This window comes from Mya arenaria, chromosome 4, assembly GCF_026914265.1.
Source record: "Mya arenaria isolate MELC-2E11 chromosome 4, ASM2691426v1".
NCBI classification, from domain to species: Eukaryota; Metazoa; Mollusca; class Bivalvia; order Myida; family Myidae; genus Mya; species Mya arenaria.
In genome coordinates this window covers 52,327,294-52,348,640 of record NC_069125.1, presented here as the reverse complement: position 1 = coordinate 52,348,640, position 21,347 = coordinate 52,327,294, and the positions used below count along the sequence as shown (strand labels likewise).

At 35.4% G+C, this 21,347-nt stretch overlaps 2 protein-coding genes across 7 annotated transcripts in view; both read right to left on the bottom strand.

The window, feature by feature from the left end:
* The window catches only part of LOC128230547 (trithorax group protein osa-like), a 60,557-nt gene extending 50,391 nt beyond the window's left edge, over nucleotides 1-10,166 (bottom strand). For all 6 annotated transcript variants that reach the window (XM_052942922.1, XM_052942924.1, XM_052942926.1 and 3 more), the window contains exons 1-2: nucleotides 10,103-10,166; nucleotides 1,776-1,959 (exon numbers count right to left, since the gene is read on the bottom strand). In XM_052942922.1, the coding sequence (XP_052798882.1) occupies nucleotides 1,776-1,959; nucleotides 10,103-10,128 (210 nt within the window). In that variant the 5' untranslated portion in view covers nucleotides 10,129-10,166. The remainder of the gene's footprint in view (nucleotides 1-1,775; nucleotides 1,960-10,102) is intronic.
* A 1,760-nt stretch (nucleotides 10,167-11,926) lies between these two features.
* Nucleotides 11,927-20,366, bottom strand: LOC128230148 (uncharacterized). Its single transcript, XM_052942188.1, has 5 exons — nucleotides 20,085-20,366; nucleotides 17,787-17,901; nucleotides 17,197-17,287; nucleotides 16,087-16,200; nucleotides 11,927-14,776 (listed from the first exon to the last, which is right to left on the bottom strand). Exons 1-5 carry the CDS (start codon nucleotides 20,298-20,300, stop codon nucleotides 14,665-14,667), a joined length of 648 nt encoding a protein of 215 aa, XP_052798148.1. The 5' UTR covers nucleotides 20,301-20,366; the 3' UTR covers nucleotides 11,927-14,664.
* Between the last annotated feature and the right edge of the window lie 981 nt (nucleotides 20,367-21,347).

Genomic DNA, 21,347 nt, shown 5'->3' with positions numbered 1-21,347 from the left:
CCAAGGATTTTTGAGAAATTGCTCCCCACCCTCCCCCACTTAGGTATGAAATCACTCCTAGAATTCTTGAAGAAACTGCTCCCCACCCTCCCCCTCTAAGGTATGAAATCACTCCTAGAATTCTTAAAGAAACTGCTCCCCACCCTCTCCCTCTAAGGTATGAAATCACTCCAAGGGTTCTTGAAGAAACTGCCCCCCCCCCTCTCTTAGGTATGAAATCACTCCAAGGATTCTTAAAGGAACTCCAAGGATTTTTGAGAAATTGCTCCCCTCCCTCCCCCTCTTAGGTATGAAAACACTCCAAGGATTTTTAAAGAAACTGCTCCACTCTCCCCCCCCCCACTCTCTCAGGTATGAAATCACTCCAAGGATTCTTGAAGAAACTGCTCCCCACCCTCCCCCTCTCAGGTATGAAAACACTCCAAGGATTTTTAAAGAAACTGCTCCACTCCCCCCCCCCCCCCTCTCTTAGGTATGAAATCACTCCAAGGATTCTTAAAGAAACTGCTCCCTCCCCACCCCGCTTTCAGGTATGAAATAACTCCCAAGAAATCTTGAAGAAACTGCTCCCTTCCCACTCCCCCCTCTTTAAAGTATGAAATAATTCCAAGGATTCTTGAATAAACTACTCCCTTCCCACCCTGCTCTTAGGTATGAAATCACTCCAAGGATTCTTGAAGAAACTGCTCCCCACCCTCCCCCTCTTAGGTATGAAATAACTCCAAGGATTCTTGAAGAAACTGCTCCCCACCCTCCCCCTCTAAGGTATGAAATCACTCCTAGAATTCTTAAAGAAACTGCTCCCCACCCTCTCCCTCTAAGGTATGAAATCACGCCAAGGGTTCTTGAAGAAACTGCCCCCCCCCCCTCTCTTAGGTATGAAATCACTCCAAGGATTCTTAAAGGAACTCCAAGGATTTTTGAGAAATTGCTCCCCTCCCTCCCCCTCTTAGGTATGAAAACACTCCAAGGATTTTTAAAGAAACTGCTCCACTCTCCCCCCCCCCCACTCTCTCAGGTATGAAATCACTCCAAGGATTCTTGAAGAAACTGCTCCCCACCCTCCCCCTCTTAGGTATGAAAACACTCCAAGGATTTTTAAAGAAACTGCTCCACCCCCCCCCCCCCCTCTCTCTCTTAGGTATGAAATCACTCCAAGGATTCTTAAAGAAACTGCTCCCTCCCCACCCCGCTTTCAGGTATGAAATAACTCCCAAGAATTCTTGAAGAAACTGCTCCCTTCCCACTCCCCCCTCTTTAAAGTATGAAATAATTCCAAGGATTCTTGAATAAACTGCTCCCTTCCCACCCTGCTCTTAGGTATGAAATCACTCCAAGGATTCTTGAAGAAACTGCTCCCCTCACCCTCTCTCTTAGGTATGAAATCACTCCAAGAATTCTTGAAGAAACTGCTCCCCACCCTACCCCACTTAGGTATGAAATCACTCCAAGGATTTTTGGAGAAACTGCTCCCAACCCTCCCCCACTTAGGTATGAAATCACTCCAAGAATTCTTGAAGAAACTGCCCCAACCTCCCCACTCACCCCCTCTTAGGTATAACATCACCTCAAGGATTGCTCCAACCTCCCCACTCATCTGCTCTTAGGTATGAAAGCACTCCATGAATTCTTTAAGAAACTGTTCCCCACCCCCCTCTCTTAGGTATGAAATCACTCCAAGGATTCTTGCCTTCCCCCTATCCCAGAACAGCAAGCTTTGCAGATGTGATAATACAAACTATAGCATATTTTTTTTTCATAAAATTAATACATACCGGCTGAAATGGATCCCTGTAGATGTTAGAAAACCCTCCTGCAACTGCTGCCACCGTCATCCCATACCGTGGGTCCTGGTAGTAGGCTGCGCTCTGACGCTGCAGCATCGAGGTCTGGGGAGGGCTTGGGGGTCGTGCCCTTTTGTAGGGTGAGGCAGCGTCATGAGGTGGGCCCCCTGGCGCCCTGGAACAAAGAATAGAACTTTAAACAGAAATAGCAAGCATTATTTGAGAATGCGTTAAGCACATGTACAACAATAACAACGAATTTCATCTTAATAACTAGCAGAAGCCTTCTCTGGCCATACTCTAACCACTGTGAAACATATTGATTCAATGAACTGACCTTGCCATCATTCCGTGCTTCCAATACATCAGATCATTCCATGCAAGTGCAGATTTTCCACCATTCATTATAACTGTTTTTCCTTACAATTTAGATAACATTCAAGACCTGAGAAAACTATTAAAACCCCACTATTGTGTTTTCAGTTATGATACAGTAAATTATGTTTTCACATTGAAACATTCACTCATCATAATGAAATAAACAAAGCATCTCAGAAAAACATATTAAAATATAACTTCATGATTTCTAAGAACTATCTATTTTTATCTTTCCTAACATAGCCATTTAAGATGTGTGTATCACTGCTGAATCAATAGTGGACTGCAGAAACAATGGGTTGTCAAATACACTAATATACATTGTCAACTGCACCTCACGGGTTCATTTGTGACCTCGAGAACAGATACTTATGTCAAAGGACTGGCTTTCTACACAATAATGAAATACTAACATACTACCATTGGCATCATGTGAATGGCAGGAACATCAAAAACTTAGTAGGGTAGCAGATTCCATACAGAGCATGGTCAGTGCTCAACAAGAAGATTCTTTTGTTTCCCATCATTACAGTGTCATTCTACTTTGACACATTTAGCCTCCAGAGCTGGGCACATGTAAGGGTCATGATTGGAACATAATTTAGGCTATGCATCTAAACATACCAAACTAAATCTGTATCAGGAATGTGACAAATGCCCCCAAAAGGCCATGGACAATTGCCATTATTATTTGGGTCTATATGGACAGATAGCCTATAGTATATTATATAACATATTTTTATGGTGACCTTCCCATGCATTTAGCAAATATTGATTGCTAACATTTGTAAAGAGAGAAGTATGAACACAAAGATGGTATGTCACTGCAAGGTGGAGTTGATGTTTAACAGGATTTAATTTTTTAATCAATACCTAGACAAGAGAGGAAAGTTGTGAATATTTTTTTAAAGACAATATTTTTTTTATATCTAGACTGGATAAATTTTAAGTGAATGATGCAGGTGAATGGCTTCATCATATTTACTGTTTATTAAAATCCTGGTATCAACTATCAATACGGGTCATGTGCTGGTAGTGCTTAAGCTGCCAAAGTATGAGATTCCTAGACCAAATTGTTTATTAGTTATTGACCTTAACCTTTGACCCACTGACCTTAATATTATTAGAGTTTATCTGCTGGTCATGACCAACCTGTCTACCAGGTTTGAGGTCCCTGGGACTAAGTGTTCTTCAGTTATTGAATGAAAACAGTTTTTTCAGCTCAAAGTCACCACAACCTTGACCTTTGACCGACAGCCCTCAAAATAAATAGGGTTCATCTACTGTAAAAAGTTTGAGGTTGTCTGAACTGAGCATTCTTAAGTCATTAATTATAAGCGGAGATTGACTTTGACTTGAACTTAGACCTTGCCCAAATGTGACTGACATGACAGTTCTGCACATCCTCTTGATGTGGAAAATATTTTACCCAAGTTTCATGAAAATCCTCATGGTTTAGGAAATACAGTGTGGACGTGAATATTTGAGTTATTTTGTACAATTCACATTGCTGCCGAGCGAGAGTTTAATTCATCCCGGTAAATCGTGGAGATATTTTGGAACTAGCCAACAAAGTGGTATGCCACTACCACGTAATATTTTTGATTTTATGAGCCTGAGGTGGAACTCCGCGTCTGATGAGATAAGCGAAATATTATTATTTGTTGAAAAAATATTCGTTTTAATCCTAATATGCATATTAGAAGTTCTTTCTAGCAATTGATCTCAATTTGTGTATTTAATTGCCAAATGAATATTGTCTTGTTAATAATAAATATTGAATCCGTATATATTGCCTTTGTATTCTATCATTATACAGTGAACATTTTACACCAATCCAAACCACGCGCGTGATCAATACAATGTAGTGGATAATTATATGATATTAATTTGATATCATATAATTATACACTATTATTAATTAATGGTGGTTAAAAGTGGCTAGTGACCTTTTGGGGAATTTTCCACAGTTAACGAGACCAGAAAGCCTTAAACTTAGTCCTGTTTACTTTGAGATGCATGTTTGACTGCAGTCACTTCAAATTGTGAATTTTCCAAACTCTTTAAGTAGTAAAATAATCTGTTTTGGGTGTATGTATTTATCAATGTTTATGCCTATCATATTGTGAAGTAAAATTGTACTGGATACTGGGTAAGTCAAGTATATGGCATTCAGAAAACAGCTACCTTAATTTACCGTTAATTGACATTTTGCAAGGTCGTGAAAACGATTACTCAACACGGGGGGACACGGGCCAAATTAAAGAAAAGAATGCGGCTCATGAAATCATGGGTATAGTGAAAAACAGATAATGTCCGCGGTAAGCAAAAATCACTGTGCATAGAAAATCTGCAAAATTGAACAGGTCTTGTTGAGACAGTTCATTCATTTGATTTAAGTCATACGACAAGTTGTGAAGGCACCTACAAATGTACAGATTGTTTATTGACACAGTCTGACATCATCTGCTGATGCTCTTCACTCAGTCATGTATAGTGATATAACGTATAGACTTCTAGTCTAGCTGGAAATTCTGAGCATCATTACACCAACATTTTCACCTGACAAGGTACCTGGTACTTAAAAACCAAACATCATTTGTTTCCTAGAACATTTTAAGGGGTTGTTGCCACTGCGCATATATCTTAGGCATCAGTTTTCTAAAGATCACACAGGACACAATGAGTTTTGCAGTTTTGCAAATTTATAAAATATTTAAAAACTTGAAACATTCATGAAACAAGAGATAAACTACCATAATAAATGTTCAATATGAATAAAAAAAACATTCATTACACAAACTTTTTGAATTGATGGTCTTATACAACCAAGATTCCTCATTAAAACAAATGTTTTTTCTTACTTAAAACAAGAGTGGTCACAGACAGCTATATCCCCCGCCTCATTGGGGCATTTTTTGAAACGAAAGCCAATCAATGGTAAGGGTTGTTTCTCAGGAACATAAGAAATGCGTAAAATTAAGAAAGGGAAATAACTCTTTCAAATAAGGTCAAATTGCAAAAGCCTGACAATATGCGCTGCGTCACTATATAGTCATAAACGTAAGAAACCAATTTTAAATGTAAAATAATGAAAGGGCAATAACTCTTTCAAAAATAGTCGAATCACGAAAGCCCGACAATATGCTCTGCGTCACTTTATAGTCATCAATCTGTGAAAGTTTGGTAGAAATTGCATGAAAAACGTTAGAGGAGTTGCGAAGAAACCAATTTTAAATGTAAACAAAAAAGGGCAATAACTCATTCAAAAATGGCCGAATCGCGAAAGCCCGACAATATGTCCTGCGTAACTATATAGTCATCAATCTGTGAAAATTTGGTAGAAATCGCATGAAAAACATAAGAGGAGTTGCGAAGAAACCAATTTTAAATGTAAAATAAGCAAAGGGCAATAACTCTTTCAAAAATGGGCGAATCGCGAAAGCCGGACAATATGCGCTGCTTCACTTTATGATCATCAATCTGTGAAAGTTTGGTAGAAATCGCATGAAAACGTAAGAGGAGTTGTGAAGAAACCAATTTTAAAAGTAAAATAAGCAAAGGGCAATAACTCTTCCAGAAAAGGTCAAATCAGGAAAGCCCGACAACATGCCCTGCTTCACTTTATGATCATCAATCTGTGAAAGTTTGGTAGAAATCGCATGAAAAATGTAAGAGGAGTTGCGAAGAAACCAATTTTAAATGTAAAATAAGCAAAGGACAATAACTCTTTCAAAAATAGTTGAATCAGGAAAGCCTGATAATTTGAGCTGCTTCACTTTATGATAATCAATCTGTGAAAGTTTGGTGTGTGCTTACACGCAAAACCTTAACCAGAATTTCTATGTCGAATAATAAAGGGCAATTATTTGTATTAAATGAAACTTGAGTTATCTTACATGGTTAATTAAGTAGGTTGGATGGTTGAGTTCCATTGTATCAAGTCTCAATGCAATACATCAAGCAGTTGCTTTGATATTAAAATAATTTGTGCATGCACACAAAACCTTAACAAGAATTTCTAAGTGGAATAATAAAGGGCAATTATTTGCATTAAATGCAAACTAGAGTTATCTAACTTGGTTAATTAAGTAGGTTGGATGGTTGAGTACCATTGTATCAAATCTGAATGAAATACTTCAAGTAGTTGCTGAGATATTAACCTATTTGTGCTTGCACGCAAAACCTTAACCAGAATAATCTAAGTAGGATAATAAAGGCCTATTATTTGCATTAAATGCAAAATAGATTATCTAACTTGGTTAATTAATTATGTTGGATGGTTGAGTACCATTTTATCAAGTCTCAATGCAATACCACAAGTAGTTGCTGAGACATTAACCTATGTGTGCTTGCACGCAAAACCTTAACCAAGGTGTGACGCCGACCCCGACGCTTAGGTGAGTAGTATCGCTCTCCATATTCTTCGAATAGTCAAGCTAAAAATGGTCAAATCAGGAAAGCCCGACAATATGCGCTGCTTCACTTTATGATCATCAATCTGTGATAGTTTGGTAATAATCGCATGAAAAACGTAAGAGGAGTTGCGAAGAAACCAATTTTATATGTAAAATAAGCAAAGGGCTATAACTCTTTCAAAAATGGTCGAATCGGGAAAGCCCGACAATATGCCCTGCTTCACTTTATGATCATCAATCTGTGAAAGTTTGGTAGAAATTGCTTGAGAAAAGTAAGAGGAGATGCAAAGAAATGAATGAGGGACGGACGGACGCACACACACAGGCACGCACGGAAGCGCACCTATCATTACTATAACCCCTCGCCTTTTCAAGGCGGAGGATAATAAATTGATATCTGACGCCAAGACAATCCAAAGGTATGTTTCAGAATATAGAGAAAATTAAAATTAGATTAAAAAAAGTTTTAACGTCATTTCAATTCTTGTCATTTCAATTCTTTCGTTGCATAAAACGTTGCCAGTGCTATAGAATGACAGCCATGTCCTTTAAGATAATGTCAGTGATTGACAGCGCAAAACCTCTTCTGTAAGCGGCAATTTAACAAGAGCGGTCACAAGTCAGCGTGCTCTTCTATTCACCGCTTTGTCTATGAGATTACATAATATAACTGAATAGCACACATTAATGATGAAATCTGTGCATGTCAAAAACAAGTTATAGTGCCTAAGTGCCAAAAAATCAGGGGCCATAATTTGTTTTTAGCAAAATGAAGAGTAATAAAACTTAACTGTCTGATGGCCATTAACAAAATGCAATATCAAGTTAACTGACCGATTGGTTTTCTGCAATAAATTAACAAAGTGATAAGAAAGCACTAAAAGCGGGCACTACTGGGATAAAAGACTGAAGGGTAGTAAGAAAAGGGGCTTGCGCGGACTGCCCACAAAAATGAGCGAACTGGAGCATTGTAAGCTGATATAATGTTGCAAAAGGAATGAAATTTTAGGCCAATAACTCCAAACTTAATATTGTAATGCAATTATGAAGAGTGAAGTGTGACCAAATTTTCAAGGAAGCATTTACTAACCAAAACTTCCTAGTTAAATCGCAACCACTCACAGTTGCTGTTAGAAACAGAGCGCTCAAACCGCTTGCATTTTAAATGCACCTCTGATCAATTATAAAGGGAGGTAACTGCATAAGAGATATGACATAGTTTTGAAAACTTATTTGGCACCTAGGCTACTTAAGAAATGATATAAAAACAAGACTTCATTTCTTTGGATGCTCTCTGTTAAAATGTTTCACTTCTTACCATAAATTAATACTCTCTGCCAACCTATGAATACCATTATTGAAATTTTCGCCTAATATTTGAAGTTACATACCAAATGCCTGGTGAATATCAATCAGATACTCCACAATAACATGAGTAATACACAAAAGATACCCATAAATGACATTTTATTAAGATCAGCTTCTGTCAATAAAACATTGCCATGGGAAAAGCCGAGACCTATTATCAGAAAAACCAGAACTATTAACATCGATCATGAGTCAGGACCATCAAAGCCTTGATATCAGGATAGGTGTTGAAGGGATGGAAGTTATAATTTGTAATTAATTTAAATTAATTATAATACTAAAATGTCCAATAACTGAATATTATTTTTAATAAGTGCAAACTCATTAAAAGGCATGAAATCCCTTTCGCAGGTACATTTGAGTATCAATTAACTTATTAAGAAACACTCAATATTCTAGCAACCTTATTATCAAGTGTGGGGGTTGAGATTGTTTACCCTCACAATCGAGTGAAAGCCATTCTGCAATTACAGTACAATTTACAATCTTCTTTTTGTACCTGGCCGGCACAAATACCTGCATGTCGCGGTAAGAGGCATTGTGGCGACATTCCACGACTTATCACAATGACGCAATCTCTCATGTAAAAAACATGTAGTTGGTAGCAGTCATCGAAATTAGACTTTTGGATGAACAAGCCCGAATTCTTATACTATTGCATGGAATCATATTTTTAAACAAGCCCCGCTATATAATATTCAGAACTTGAGCAAGCCCGGAAGACATTGTACCAGTGCAGGGCTTGCGGGCTTGTGCTAATTTCGACCACTGTGGTAGAGTAGGCTTAATTAAATAATAGATGAAAAAGTTTAAAAATTAAATGCAAAAAAAAAAAATATATCTCATTATTAACATTATTAACATATTACTTTAAACACTTAAATCTTTTTCATATGTGTTTATTACATACTTAGTTTAAAAATCATTTGTGTTTTTATAATATGTTTATTAACAGGATTTTTCCATTTCAAATCATTTGTAGCCTGTGTGTATCATCTATCGGTGTACTAAGACTTCTGTTGCTTACTGTTAAATCGAAGTTCATATAAATGTTTAATTTTTAAAACATATATGTTGAGGATTTAATTATCTTTCAAATTATGTGGCCATAAAAAGTATTTCTATAGGATATGTCCGACACCTGACCTATTTGTTGACATAGGTGTCAGCCATTTTGTTTTGTGATGTATGTACAATCAATCGGTGTATATGACATTTTCAGTAGATAACAATACCAAACATGAAGGTAACGTGACCGCGAATATGCACGTTGTTAAGAAGCACCTGTCAGTAACGTCATAAGCATATATAAATAGATGAAATCGGGGAAAATCTGATCTGGGTTTTGCGAGATTCTAACAATAGCAATGGCTTACATTTAGAAAGTTGAATTAGAATAAAGAAAAAAATGTAACTAGGTATATGTTTTAATTTCTGGGGAATTCTTACGCGTAAAAACGACATGATCTTCAAATGTTTGTAGCTGACAGTTCTCTCGAATGAATATAAACAATCCGAAGTGCAGGTACCCGTTCACGTGATCGTTATTTGGCATGTTTTGGATAACGTCGATAGACAGTATACACCGATAGATGATACATTGAGTATACTAATTCGGACATAAATGATAAATCTGATATCCTAATTTCGGTCCCGGCAGTTCCAGGTCCCTACAGATAAACACAGTATTTTCTTTATTCTATGCTAAGCCCTAGGATCTTGACTAGGAAAACACAAAGTGGTGTATGGCCACTTGGGGTCACCAAAACAAAAACTGTCGAACACTCTGAAGCTGAGATTTATATGGACTAATGAGAAGCACAGCAGTGAACCACATTGCCGTTGTTCAGAAAATATGCCAGACGCAGGGTCCTTCTGACACATACGAAGAGGCAATTTGCCTTGTTCAATATCTTATTGATAAAAGGGTATGATGATGCGATTTTTAAGAATAACTGCATTAGAATTAAGATCTTAATTAGGTCTTAGGATCCTAATTCGGTCTTAATTCTCAGTTTGTTGACATATTAAACTCAGATTATTTCATAAAAACACATCTTTGAGCTATATCAGCGATGCAGTACGAAATATGAATAACTAAGTTTACAAGAAGTACATTTTCCATGTTGACATATAGATGTAGTTGACTTTTACCTGTCATTTTGTTGGCGATTTGACATTATTTTGCTTTGGACGCCATTGTGTATGTATAAAATGCTTCCGTAGTCGTTGTCATCCATAGTATATCGAATTTTTATGTTGTTTTCGTCTTCAACAATACATCGATCATCATCATCATCATCATCATCATCATCATCATCACTTTAGGTTTCATTGATAATATATTTTTAAGGTGGTCCCGAGTTGTATAGACGTTTTAGGCTGACTTGTTCATTGGTTTCTTGGTCTTGAGCTAGTTCCTGACGCCGACTGATTTTCTTTTCACTCAAAATAGGCTAGTCTTGTAATTTAGATTGTGTCAAGACAAGTTGTGCTGTTATAAAGACAGCTCTGCGAGTACTTAAGAAAGATAATGACAAAATTACTGTTGAAACTCACCAATGTTGATTTGTTTATTTAATTGTTTATTACATTCAATCATTGGATTTGAATGAAAATTAATTGAGTTATTGTGGCAATAGTAGAGCATCTGCCTTTGGAGCAGCAGTTTCCTCATGGGACTGAAACCAAGTTTTCCATATGGACATAAGTTTTGGGTGTTTTGTTGGAACACATTGTGTAATATCAACAACAAAGTTTTTAACTAAAATAAAGCTAGAACCCATATCAGGGACCTGTGTTTGAATAAAACGCATACGAAATAGGAAAAATATCCCCAGTGACACATTCTTTACTGAAGTTGTTTAGAAAAAAACAATGACTTTGACAGTAACTTACCCAAAGGACTGTTCCAAGATATGTTTCTTCATACCAGGGCATCACTTCACACATGTTATTGTAAGGTAGATGCCAAATTCCATCCTTTGACATAATTTTTAGTAATAATGACCTTGACCCCACATACCCTAAATAAAACACAATAACATACAGGTAGGCTTGCTATGTACCAAGTATCATCACTATGTTAAGTTAATGAGCTGAAATCATTTCTCTAATTTGCAGTGACCTTGACACTTCATACCCCAAATGCATTCAACAGGTACTCATCCAAATGAGCTTGCTGCATACCGAGTTCCATCACTTTAGGTCAAAGGTAAATGAAGTTACCTGGCAAATTTTATATTTTTAGTAACAGTGTTTTTGACCTTGACCAAAATCAAGTCCTCATTTGAATAACAAGAGTTCCATAAGCAAACACCAATGCTTGTCTGATTTTTTTTTAAGTCCGTTAAGGGTCATAACTCGACAATAAATTAAAGGTGGAGTTACGGACCTTGTTACACATGCCTGTATTGTCCCCTGATACATGTGTACTAAGTATCATATGAATGTCTAATTTTTAAAAATAAAATTGTAATGGCAAGGTTAAAGTTTTTGCTAGACTAAAATGATACAAAGACTACAATTCATATATTTAATTGTCAGCAGAAAACCAGATGAGGCACAAATGGCAACAGTGACTCCCAAGCATGGGCCTAGGCACTCAATGATTGCATTGGAAAACATTAAGGATAAGGGAATTGTACTGTTCAAGTGCCTTAATCTGAGCACTAGTTGACATGTGCTTTATCTGTTCATTGCACCCCTTACACCTGTCCCTATACCTTAAACTATCTTGTCATCTTTCCAATAAAACCTGGCCTCAAATTAGTAAATTGCACTTTGGTGGTTTATTCCAGCAAACCTTCATTCTGCCACTCAACTAGTCTTTCAACATGTATTCCTCAATAACAGTTGGTTTATAAATCTCATATAAAGTCTTACATCAACCCTTGAACAACTATAAATCCACTTATTTATGGTATGAGGTATGAAAGGGCATTGCTTTTGGTAATGCAAGTAGAAACAATACAGACAATCTTTAAATATGATTTTATTGAGATTCAAATGAATAAGAGCTTACAAAAGAAAAAAAGGACAATACAAACAGACTGATAAAATATTTCTCCTTGATTAAAATTTACAAAAGGCATTAACAATATGTACTAAAACATTGTTGTAATAGGGTCATCATGTTCGTGCACTATAATGTATATAATTACCCTGATACATTTTGTTGTAAACTGCACCATTATAAAATAATGTTTCTATAAAATATTCCAAGCACCAAATTTGCAATGGTTAAACAAAATCTGATTTATAATTATATCTTTTCTTTTTGAAAAATAAATGAAGGTGTTCCTAAACAAATTCTGAGAAGAAAAATAAAAGTTAATAAAAAAATAAATGAATTTGACATATCACTGTATTGTTTTAATTTCCAAAGGGTTTATTTTTCTCCATATCAATAAGGTTGTGAATTTAAAACCCAGCAAAATGGTCAATATAACATTGCTATCCAATTAAAACCCTAATGAATTGGCCATCACCAGAAATAAAAATGACGATGCGAGAGAAAGCAATCTACAGATCCAGTATTGGAACTAATTTCTTCATTCTTCTATAAATGGTTTCAGACAAGTTATTGAAAAAGGAGATCTCATAAGAGATATATGCAATACATCAACAAGCAAGTACAAACATGAACATGTAAATATAATGCCAATCAAAAGCTATGCAAAAAGTTGTTTTGCGAGTTTTAAATAACTTATAATTGTGTCCAAAATTTAATAAATATACCGTGTATGAAATATCATGGATCATGTTTAATGCCCTGTGTTATAAAAACCAAAAGAAAATCAAACACTGATGAGTAATGATACCAATCTACCACAATTCTGTAAAAAAAATCTAACATCATTGATAAAACCGCTAACTGGTATCAACAAAAAACAAACAAGCAAACAATGCACTTGAGGTCATTCAATGTTGTTTATCCATGTCAAATAAGATATTTTGGTAGAATCAAACTTAAGATCTAAGTTAATACTTTTAAAATATAAAATAGGTTCTGGGAGAAGTTTGAAACCACATCCAAGCCATTATAAAATGTTTAGCTACCTACTTCTAAATTAGGCATTGTATAAAGTTTACCTGTAAAATAGCAAGTATTGATACATTTCTACCAAATAAAGCAATAGAAAAACAAAAGCTTCAACTTTCTTAGCTACTGCAGAAAATACCAAATGAGAGGGCTGTGAAACAGAGAATTATACTTTGACAATGAAAAAAGCCATCAGTTCAAATTAAGCAAGTTACTCCTGAATGTCTGAGATGGTTTCAATGAGTATTCAAATGATCAGGGATATAATGCCCCTAATCATTTCAACCATATTTGCTATGCCCATAACATTGCTAAATAAAGAGAACTGACCAGGTCCATTTAGTCTAAAAAATTACAAACTCAATTTTAGGACTTACTACAGGATCTGGCCTCATGCGAGACAGTATACCCTATAAATGTGTGTTATTGTTTGGAAAGGACTGGATATGAAATTCTTAAATTAGTGAGCTAACAACTTTGTGATTGCTGCCAATGTGACCTCATGTTCGGCCGAAAGATGGGCATATCAAACTACTGACAAAGGAGAAAAATACGAAAAATATATGCCTTTGATTCAAATGTCATACAAAGGCATCTACCTTTTACTACAGTTATACAATAAGAAAATAAAGTGATTTACAGACTAGAATATACCTAAATATCCAGCACTATGGATACATACTGTGTACATGTATTTACATTTGTATATAAATGTTAGAATTTAACACAAACACTGTGTACTTGCAACAGTATAATAACAAACATATTACAATTCAAAATATATACAAGTAAATAATTCTGCAATGTTGTCATCTTTTCTTTCTGACAGTTTAAAATAAATTTTCGCCCCTTAAAACAGAAGTACAATTCCTTTATTACAAATATAAAGACAAAAATATACAACCTCTTTTAGACTTCACAACAGTTAAAAATAATTTTTTCTCCTTTTAAAATAGAAATACAATTCCGCTATTAAGACTTTACAGTAAGCATCTTGTAAGCATGCTATGCGTAAATAAGCATTTTTTAAGATGACAAGATATAGAACATTGGCAATGTAACTTTGGCAAGAACATTCCTTCACGGAAATGTGTGTACACATGCAAGACAGAATTATTCTACAGCTTGAGAAGTTGATAGTAAGAATACAAGAGATAAAGTACATGGAAACAAGAAGATAACATGTATGAACTTGAATATGGACACACACAAAGGCAAGTAAAACTGTGAACATGTTCATAGGTAGTTGGAAATGCTATACAAGATGAAATGTACCTGTAGTTTCAACAATTATAAGATCTTGCTTTCAGTGACTGTTTTTGTATTTAATATATATTGTGAATCTACTCAGTCACAACACCCAGAAATATAAATTGTAAGTCATGTGCTTTTTTTACCGCTAAATTCAGATCTAATTAAATTGAGGTTTGAATATCACTTATGAAAAAAATAAACAATACACTATAAATGTAATACAGAGACCATGAAAGCTATAATATGATATAAATACAATATTGAGATGCATTTGTAGGTAAACAAAGCATACATGTGGGTACATTTAAGACATGACAAAACAGTGTGTACAAGGGATGAACAAATGACAGCTGACAAGACGAGCCAATCGTACATCCAGCATTTCCTTGACTGGAAACTGGATAGTGGTAGGACCCAGCTACACATCTGTCTCGATGTTCCTGCGGACTGCTGTCACCCGAACTTTCCTTGATGAACTAGTCTCGGGCTTCGAACTGATGGTCTGGGGAGAATTCTTCTGATGCAAGGACCTATGATAGAGGTAGAGACACAACTGACATTACATGCATGATGATATAATAGTCTTGTGAAATGCGACATATACATGACCATAATAACAAGAGCTGTTTGAGGAAGACAGAACACTCTCCTTAGTTGTTGATTGTAAATCTTTGACCAGAATACTTATATCCCATGTGCTCAAAATTTGAACCATATTGTGTGGTGAACAAAAGCAACAAATATAATCAATTTTTATTTGCAAAAATGTTTCTTGAAAATTAAACTGTTATCTATGTTAATGAAATGATTAAAGCAGCATAATCATAGTTACAAGTTTATATAGATCCTGAAAGACTTCCAGAGATCAGTATTACAATGTCCATAGCAAGACATTTTGCATCACATACCTGCAAGATGCTAGTAACAAGAGGGTGCTGAGCTCAGAACACTGGTAATCCAACATTGCATCTATGACTAACACTTAAATTGTGCCTATGCTCAACATTATTTTTCAATTATAATCAAATATCACAAAAAGGGCTTAAATAAATAGTGACCTGTATTTTGCAGGTACATGCAACACACATTATTGGAGGATGTCTGAACATACATGCCATATTTTCTGGAGACCATTCAGGGGGATTTGTTCAAAAGGCTGAAAATTCAGGGGGATTTTGGTTGTATTCAGGGGGATTTTTTTAGCAGGTCTAAGTTGGCGAAATTTTAAAGTATTTTTAGACGCAAGTACGAAAAAATGTATTCACATATAGTTTGCTTTGAAAACCTCTTAACTTTTTCATTATACAGAATCATTTTATGTCATGATTTATCATATAGTTATGATACACTGTCATGTTATACTGTAATGCACTTGCAGAACAAAATATGTCATTGGAAAAATATGTTTTCGAGACAATTAAATTAAATTTACCTTCCTCTAAAGTCTTTTAAAAAATTGTGCTTAATTCTATCAGCTTGATGACTTTCAGACAATTATAGAATAGAATAAATATTATTAATTTCTTCCTTCCAAAATAGTAATATTTCTTTGCCTTTGATAATTACTAGAAATTAATTGATCACTTGTTGTAAAAGTTTCCTTTTGGCATTTCACCCTTGTGGAGTTGTTTCTTTACATTCAGTTTCACTCACATACTGTGGTTTCACTTACTTTGTCATTATTGCCTGATGTAAAATTTCTAAATTTTTTTTTATTTTTTTTTAAATTCCAGGGGATTTTTCCCCCCGCCAGGAGATATGGCATGTATGTCTGAACTCAGCAATAATAATCTGACATTACAGTTAGACCTATAGTTAGATTGATTTTGTGGTTAAATACCTTCGTGATGCTCTTGACTTAAGTGTGTTTGGGGTGAGGCTGACCAGGGCCTGCATGTTGGCTGTCAGGTCTTCAACTTCCTTCCTCAACCGCGTCGGAGTCTCAACATCAACCCTAAATACACAATTTATGAAATACACAGAATGAAGGTTGTATCTAAAAGGAGGCTATTGTTAGTAGTGGCAACATTTTTCTATAAGCCTATCCCTATTCTGCATGTTTTCCCGATGCACAGGTTTTTAATGTGATTCAAACAATGTAAAGACAACATAAAGGTACCATTTCATACTGAAATATGGCTAAGTTGAGCATACTATGTATTAAAAGATTTGCTGCTTACTGGGTTAGAAGTTAAAACAGATCTAGAAGTCTCATAGACAATGTGTATGGGGTAGGCTCTTCTGTACCATTCTTTTGCAAGATAGGTATCTTTGTTATAGAAAATAGCAAAATGCTGGTGGGTAAAAATAACGAGGGTCCTGTGACTGCCAGGTACATCCGGAGTATTGAAATTCCGTTCTCACTGCTGTAAGGAACCACTAACAAATTATGAAATATACAATTGAGGCTTCCTCATACTGGGGTGCATTGTCAAGCTGCTGCATGATAATGAACTTGTGCATTGCTGGTTACAAAACATTTGCAACAGAACAGCAAGTTTTGCCTCGTCCATCATTTACAAATTCATTTTTTGACTGGATTGTACAACTCAAAGAGTGTTTTGGTGCCAAAGAGGAATACTTCAACAGACTAAAATAGACATGTCTGCCAAGACTCAAACTATACAAGCTGCTGTTGCCACTACTAATAAAATGCTCCCTGTATTTATATATATCAAATTAAGACATACAAGTAGCTCACACAGTATAACTAAAGTTGTCAAAATAAAAAAAATGAACTGACCTTGAAAACCTGCAAACTTTGGAGTAAATATTAGATTTTGAAAAATATTTATCTGCACTTATATCTGCATCATTAATCAATAATATACATGTATTATGAAACATACTGGTAAGTTATCGGTTGACAGCTGGCTGACTTTTGTTTAAAGTAGATAAATAATTATAATTTTATGCACTGTAAATTTTGATTATGTCAGATGTTACTAACCACTTGGCCCTCCGTGCCTCTCGGAAACCTAGTGGGGAGGATTCTGGTGTCTCAAAGCTGAACGGCGAGTACATCTTTACTTCCCTGTAGCCTGTAATGGAAGTATCTCATGTTAATGCATATCAGCAACCATAGTAATTTCATCCGTAACATTTCATACGTACAGTGGGAAAATTGACTGAAAAAGCTTGCTTATATGGATATGCATGAGGCAGAGGAGAAAACTCTTCTTCCAATGAAATCGCATGTTACAATTAAATACTCTTCAATAACCCTGCATAGTCAGTTGTCTTCACAGGCGAATGGTCTAAATAGTTGTTTTATAATGTTTAATGATCTGACGAAGTTCAATTCAAGCTTCCATCAAAATCCTTTTTCTACAGGAAAACATTAGTATGAATGACTGTGCATATTTTCACATTGGATTCTTGCTGAACCAGTGAAAGCGCATTTATTATTCATGAAAAGGTAATGAGATTTTCCTAGCCAAATCATCATGGAACACAAAGAAACATGACACACCAGTATATTGTGGGTATCAGATGATGATGCTATATGATTTAAAGAATCAAATTAACATATAAACTTACCTCCTCTTCTTGTTGGAGTTTTCTTTGAGGTCTTGGACTTTCCATTAACAGGTGTACATGGTGAACTCAGGCTGTGCTGAAGTCTTTTTCTCTGCCTAGTTGACTTCCTTATTTTCTACAAAAAGACATATATCTGTAATTTAACTTCTGTAATAATCTACAGACTAGTAAATGAGTACTAGTAAGTAGTGATGTTCTGATGATCGATTATAATTGGAAAATAAATTGGCTGGGCCTGGCAATCAATTGTATTTTGTCATTGATCATTGATTTAACTGGTGAGTTGTTTTTCTTCTTTTCTCTCATTATTTGCGTACAGTTAATTTGTGACAAATTTCTCCTTTAAGTTCATTTTTTATCATAAACAATATCGCCACAAGGAAAAAGCAACACAAAATCACTTCAAACACAGACCTAACATTAGCATAGAAAAGGATTAATAATTGTACAAGAATAAACTTACAATTTAGGTATTGTCAGGAACCACTTGTATTATCAATTATCAGTTACTTGAGTGAAACCGATTATCTGTTATCAGACTGGATCCAATTCCCAACACTTATAGTCAGTGACTCAGTGTCACAGTTATGATGAACCATTCACTCATTCACAACAGCATAGAAAACATACAGTTTAGCTAGTAATAAATATGAAATTGTAATATATATAATTATTTATGAAGCATGTTGCTACAACAGTGGTAGCACCTGTCTTAAGTTAAATCATTTAAACATAATAGATAATAAAGCGGTCTCACTTCTCCCTAAATTCAGCTGAGGGAGAACTTCAAACATCACTTTCAGTTGAATCGTCTCAAAGAGTGAAGTACATGTAACCGACAAGCTAAGAACTACTGGGTGTGGTCATGGATATTACAGAACATGGACATTACGGATCATGGACATTATGGACCAGATTTGACACAAGGCAGAATCATGAAGCTTTGGGCAGAGTATTCTGCAAACAAACTGTCCGCTAGCAGTCTTCTGAAAGCATGTGCGAGACGTTGTGGGCCAGTATAAATACAAATTGTGACATTGCTGTATGTGTTATTTATTGTTGTATTACATTCGTCACGGACCTATAAACCATGGTTTATAGGTCCGTGCATTCGTGAATCATGTGTATTTTATATGTTCTTATATGTGCTCGATTGATTTTTGGGAAATAAACTGTTTTGGAATTTATTTGTTTTGTTTATTTTATCTATTTTAACTGCCAATCTTTAAAAAAATTGTTCATTATTCACATAATTATATTACACTACATATTATTTTTTTATTAACACCTATTTGAATTTTACAAGAATTATATATCAATATTTGAACCGGCCCAATTGGCATTTGATCTACCATTTTGACTGACAGTTGGTTTTTATTGACAACACTGCTTACCTCTAATATTTGACCCTTAGGATGACCGCTAACTAATCAAGCAAAATATAGGGTAGTTAAGCTTGTTCTTTTATCTTTTTTAGAAATAATTTATGCTTTATTACAGAATCAAAGTCCGAATGAATGTCCCCAAATGGAGAAAAAAATCTATTTGTAGGTTTAGTTGGTAATATATAAAAAAATCGTAAAAAAAAACAGTGCACATACAATTATTTGGACTAGTGGACTACAGTACTGTACAACAGTCTACAGCACTCAACAGAGACAACTTATTAAACAGATTACTGGCATTTACTGCCTACACTGATAGCTACAATAATGAGCGATCAGGGATACTTTTTTTTATTATTTTGACATTTCTTATGTATCCCTGTAACGCTACAACTCTCTACCATTTAACAACGGGCGAAATGATATACTGAAATAATATGCATTGATGTTATCCGACAGTGATCTGAAATGGATTAAATTTGTCATTAGAGTTGTTATTTTCACATTAATATATTATGGGTCACAAATACCGTTATACATGTACACAACCAGTCAGATTTGTCCCAGATTTACCGATATCGGGATACTTGATAAACAATTGACACTTGTAAGTGTTTTATGATAACTTAACATGTTTTTGGGCATACTGACATAACTTAATATGTGTTTAATAGTAGGCAATAATATTTTCGTAGAAATTTGAATTCGTAACGGTGATAATTTCAAAATTGTGGCCGCGCGGATTCTCTGCGCAAGGACCGCTTGCTACTTTTTGCTGGGATGATGGACGTCACGAGTCTGCCATATTAAAAAAATCGTCAAAAGACTCGTTGACGGCCATTTAGGTGGACTACCTACACTGATTGATGCCTGCAAAACAATAAACAATATTGATGCTTTAAGTAAAACTTACTTGTCTGAATGTTCCAACAACATCCCTGACTGACTGTGTAACGCTTGTATTTCGCCTTAAAAACCTCTCTTGTCGTGGCTGATCATTTTGAACCCGATTGTTTTGTTTTGGGCCTGGTGTCCCGGCATAACCGTGATTTTCCTTCCCTTCCATACCAATGGCGGAATATCGCTTGGCGGTTAGGGACTTTTGTATTATTTGCTTAAAAGAAGCCATTTTTATGGAAATTGGATTAATCAGTGGCTTCTTTGATAATCAGTATATTTTCACACTTCAAACGTACCGCCAACTGATGACTAATAGATAAAAAATACAGTTGTAATATTTGCAAACCGACGTGCAGAGTTCATGCTGATAAAAGCCGGTTTTCGGCCACGAATACACAGCCTCCCTTTTTCTACCTCTTTGAAATTTTAAATGATATGTAAAATTATCCGTTTTCTTGTATAAACAAACTTTTTAGTCACAGTACGATAGGAGCATGCTAAATGAATAGCGCATTAATTAGAGTTTTACCTGACGACATGCTGACAGCTAAAAAGCCGGGAGCAGGATTTTTCAATACTAGAGCAAAATCCAAAGGCTAGGGCCCTTTTCAATGTAAACATGTCAAAAAGGTTGTTTTGGTGAGAGAAATGCATTATTTCTATTACATGCTGTTGCAGTAGAGTCTTCTGAGAACTAGAGAACTGTAAATATTATATGCAATTCATTTTGGTTGGCTGAAGGAGTTGGAAGAAGAGTGCTTTATGAGAGCAGACATGAATGCAAATGTTGTAAACATTGTTTCTAAATCTGTGGAAGATTCCCCATGTAACGATAGTATGAATATGAAACTGGTCAAAGACTAGTGTCTGGTACTTCTAGCAAAAAATCAGGTTGGCGTCTCTGTTGCCTTCATAACAATTGGAAATGAACTGTTTTTTATTCATCGATGTGTGTTATAAATATCCACAAACGGAAGCTTCTGCGCATGTTTTGTTACATAGTCCAGTTGAAATATGTGTAACCGAAGATCGTGGATCCTTAATTATTTGAGTTGTCTTTGGCGTTTACCATGTGCCATCAAACGGTGTTTATGTTTAAACTTCCGGCTACTGAGCTTGTTTCTGTAGTTTTTCATATACATATAGTATTAAAGTTGCATAGTTCAGGAGAGTGCATGTTCATTTTGTATAACTCTGGACGAATCTTTGCATCGTGGGTTAAGTCTTTGCTTAGTGTGCAAAGCAGAACTAGGATGGTACAACATACATGAAGATA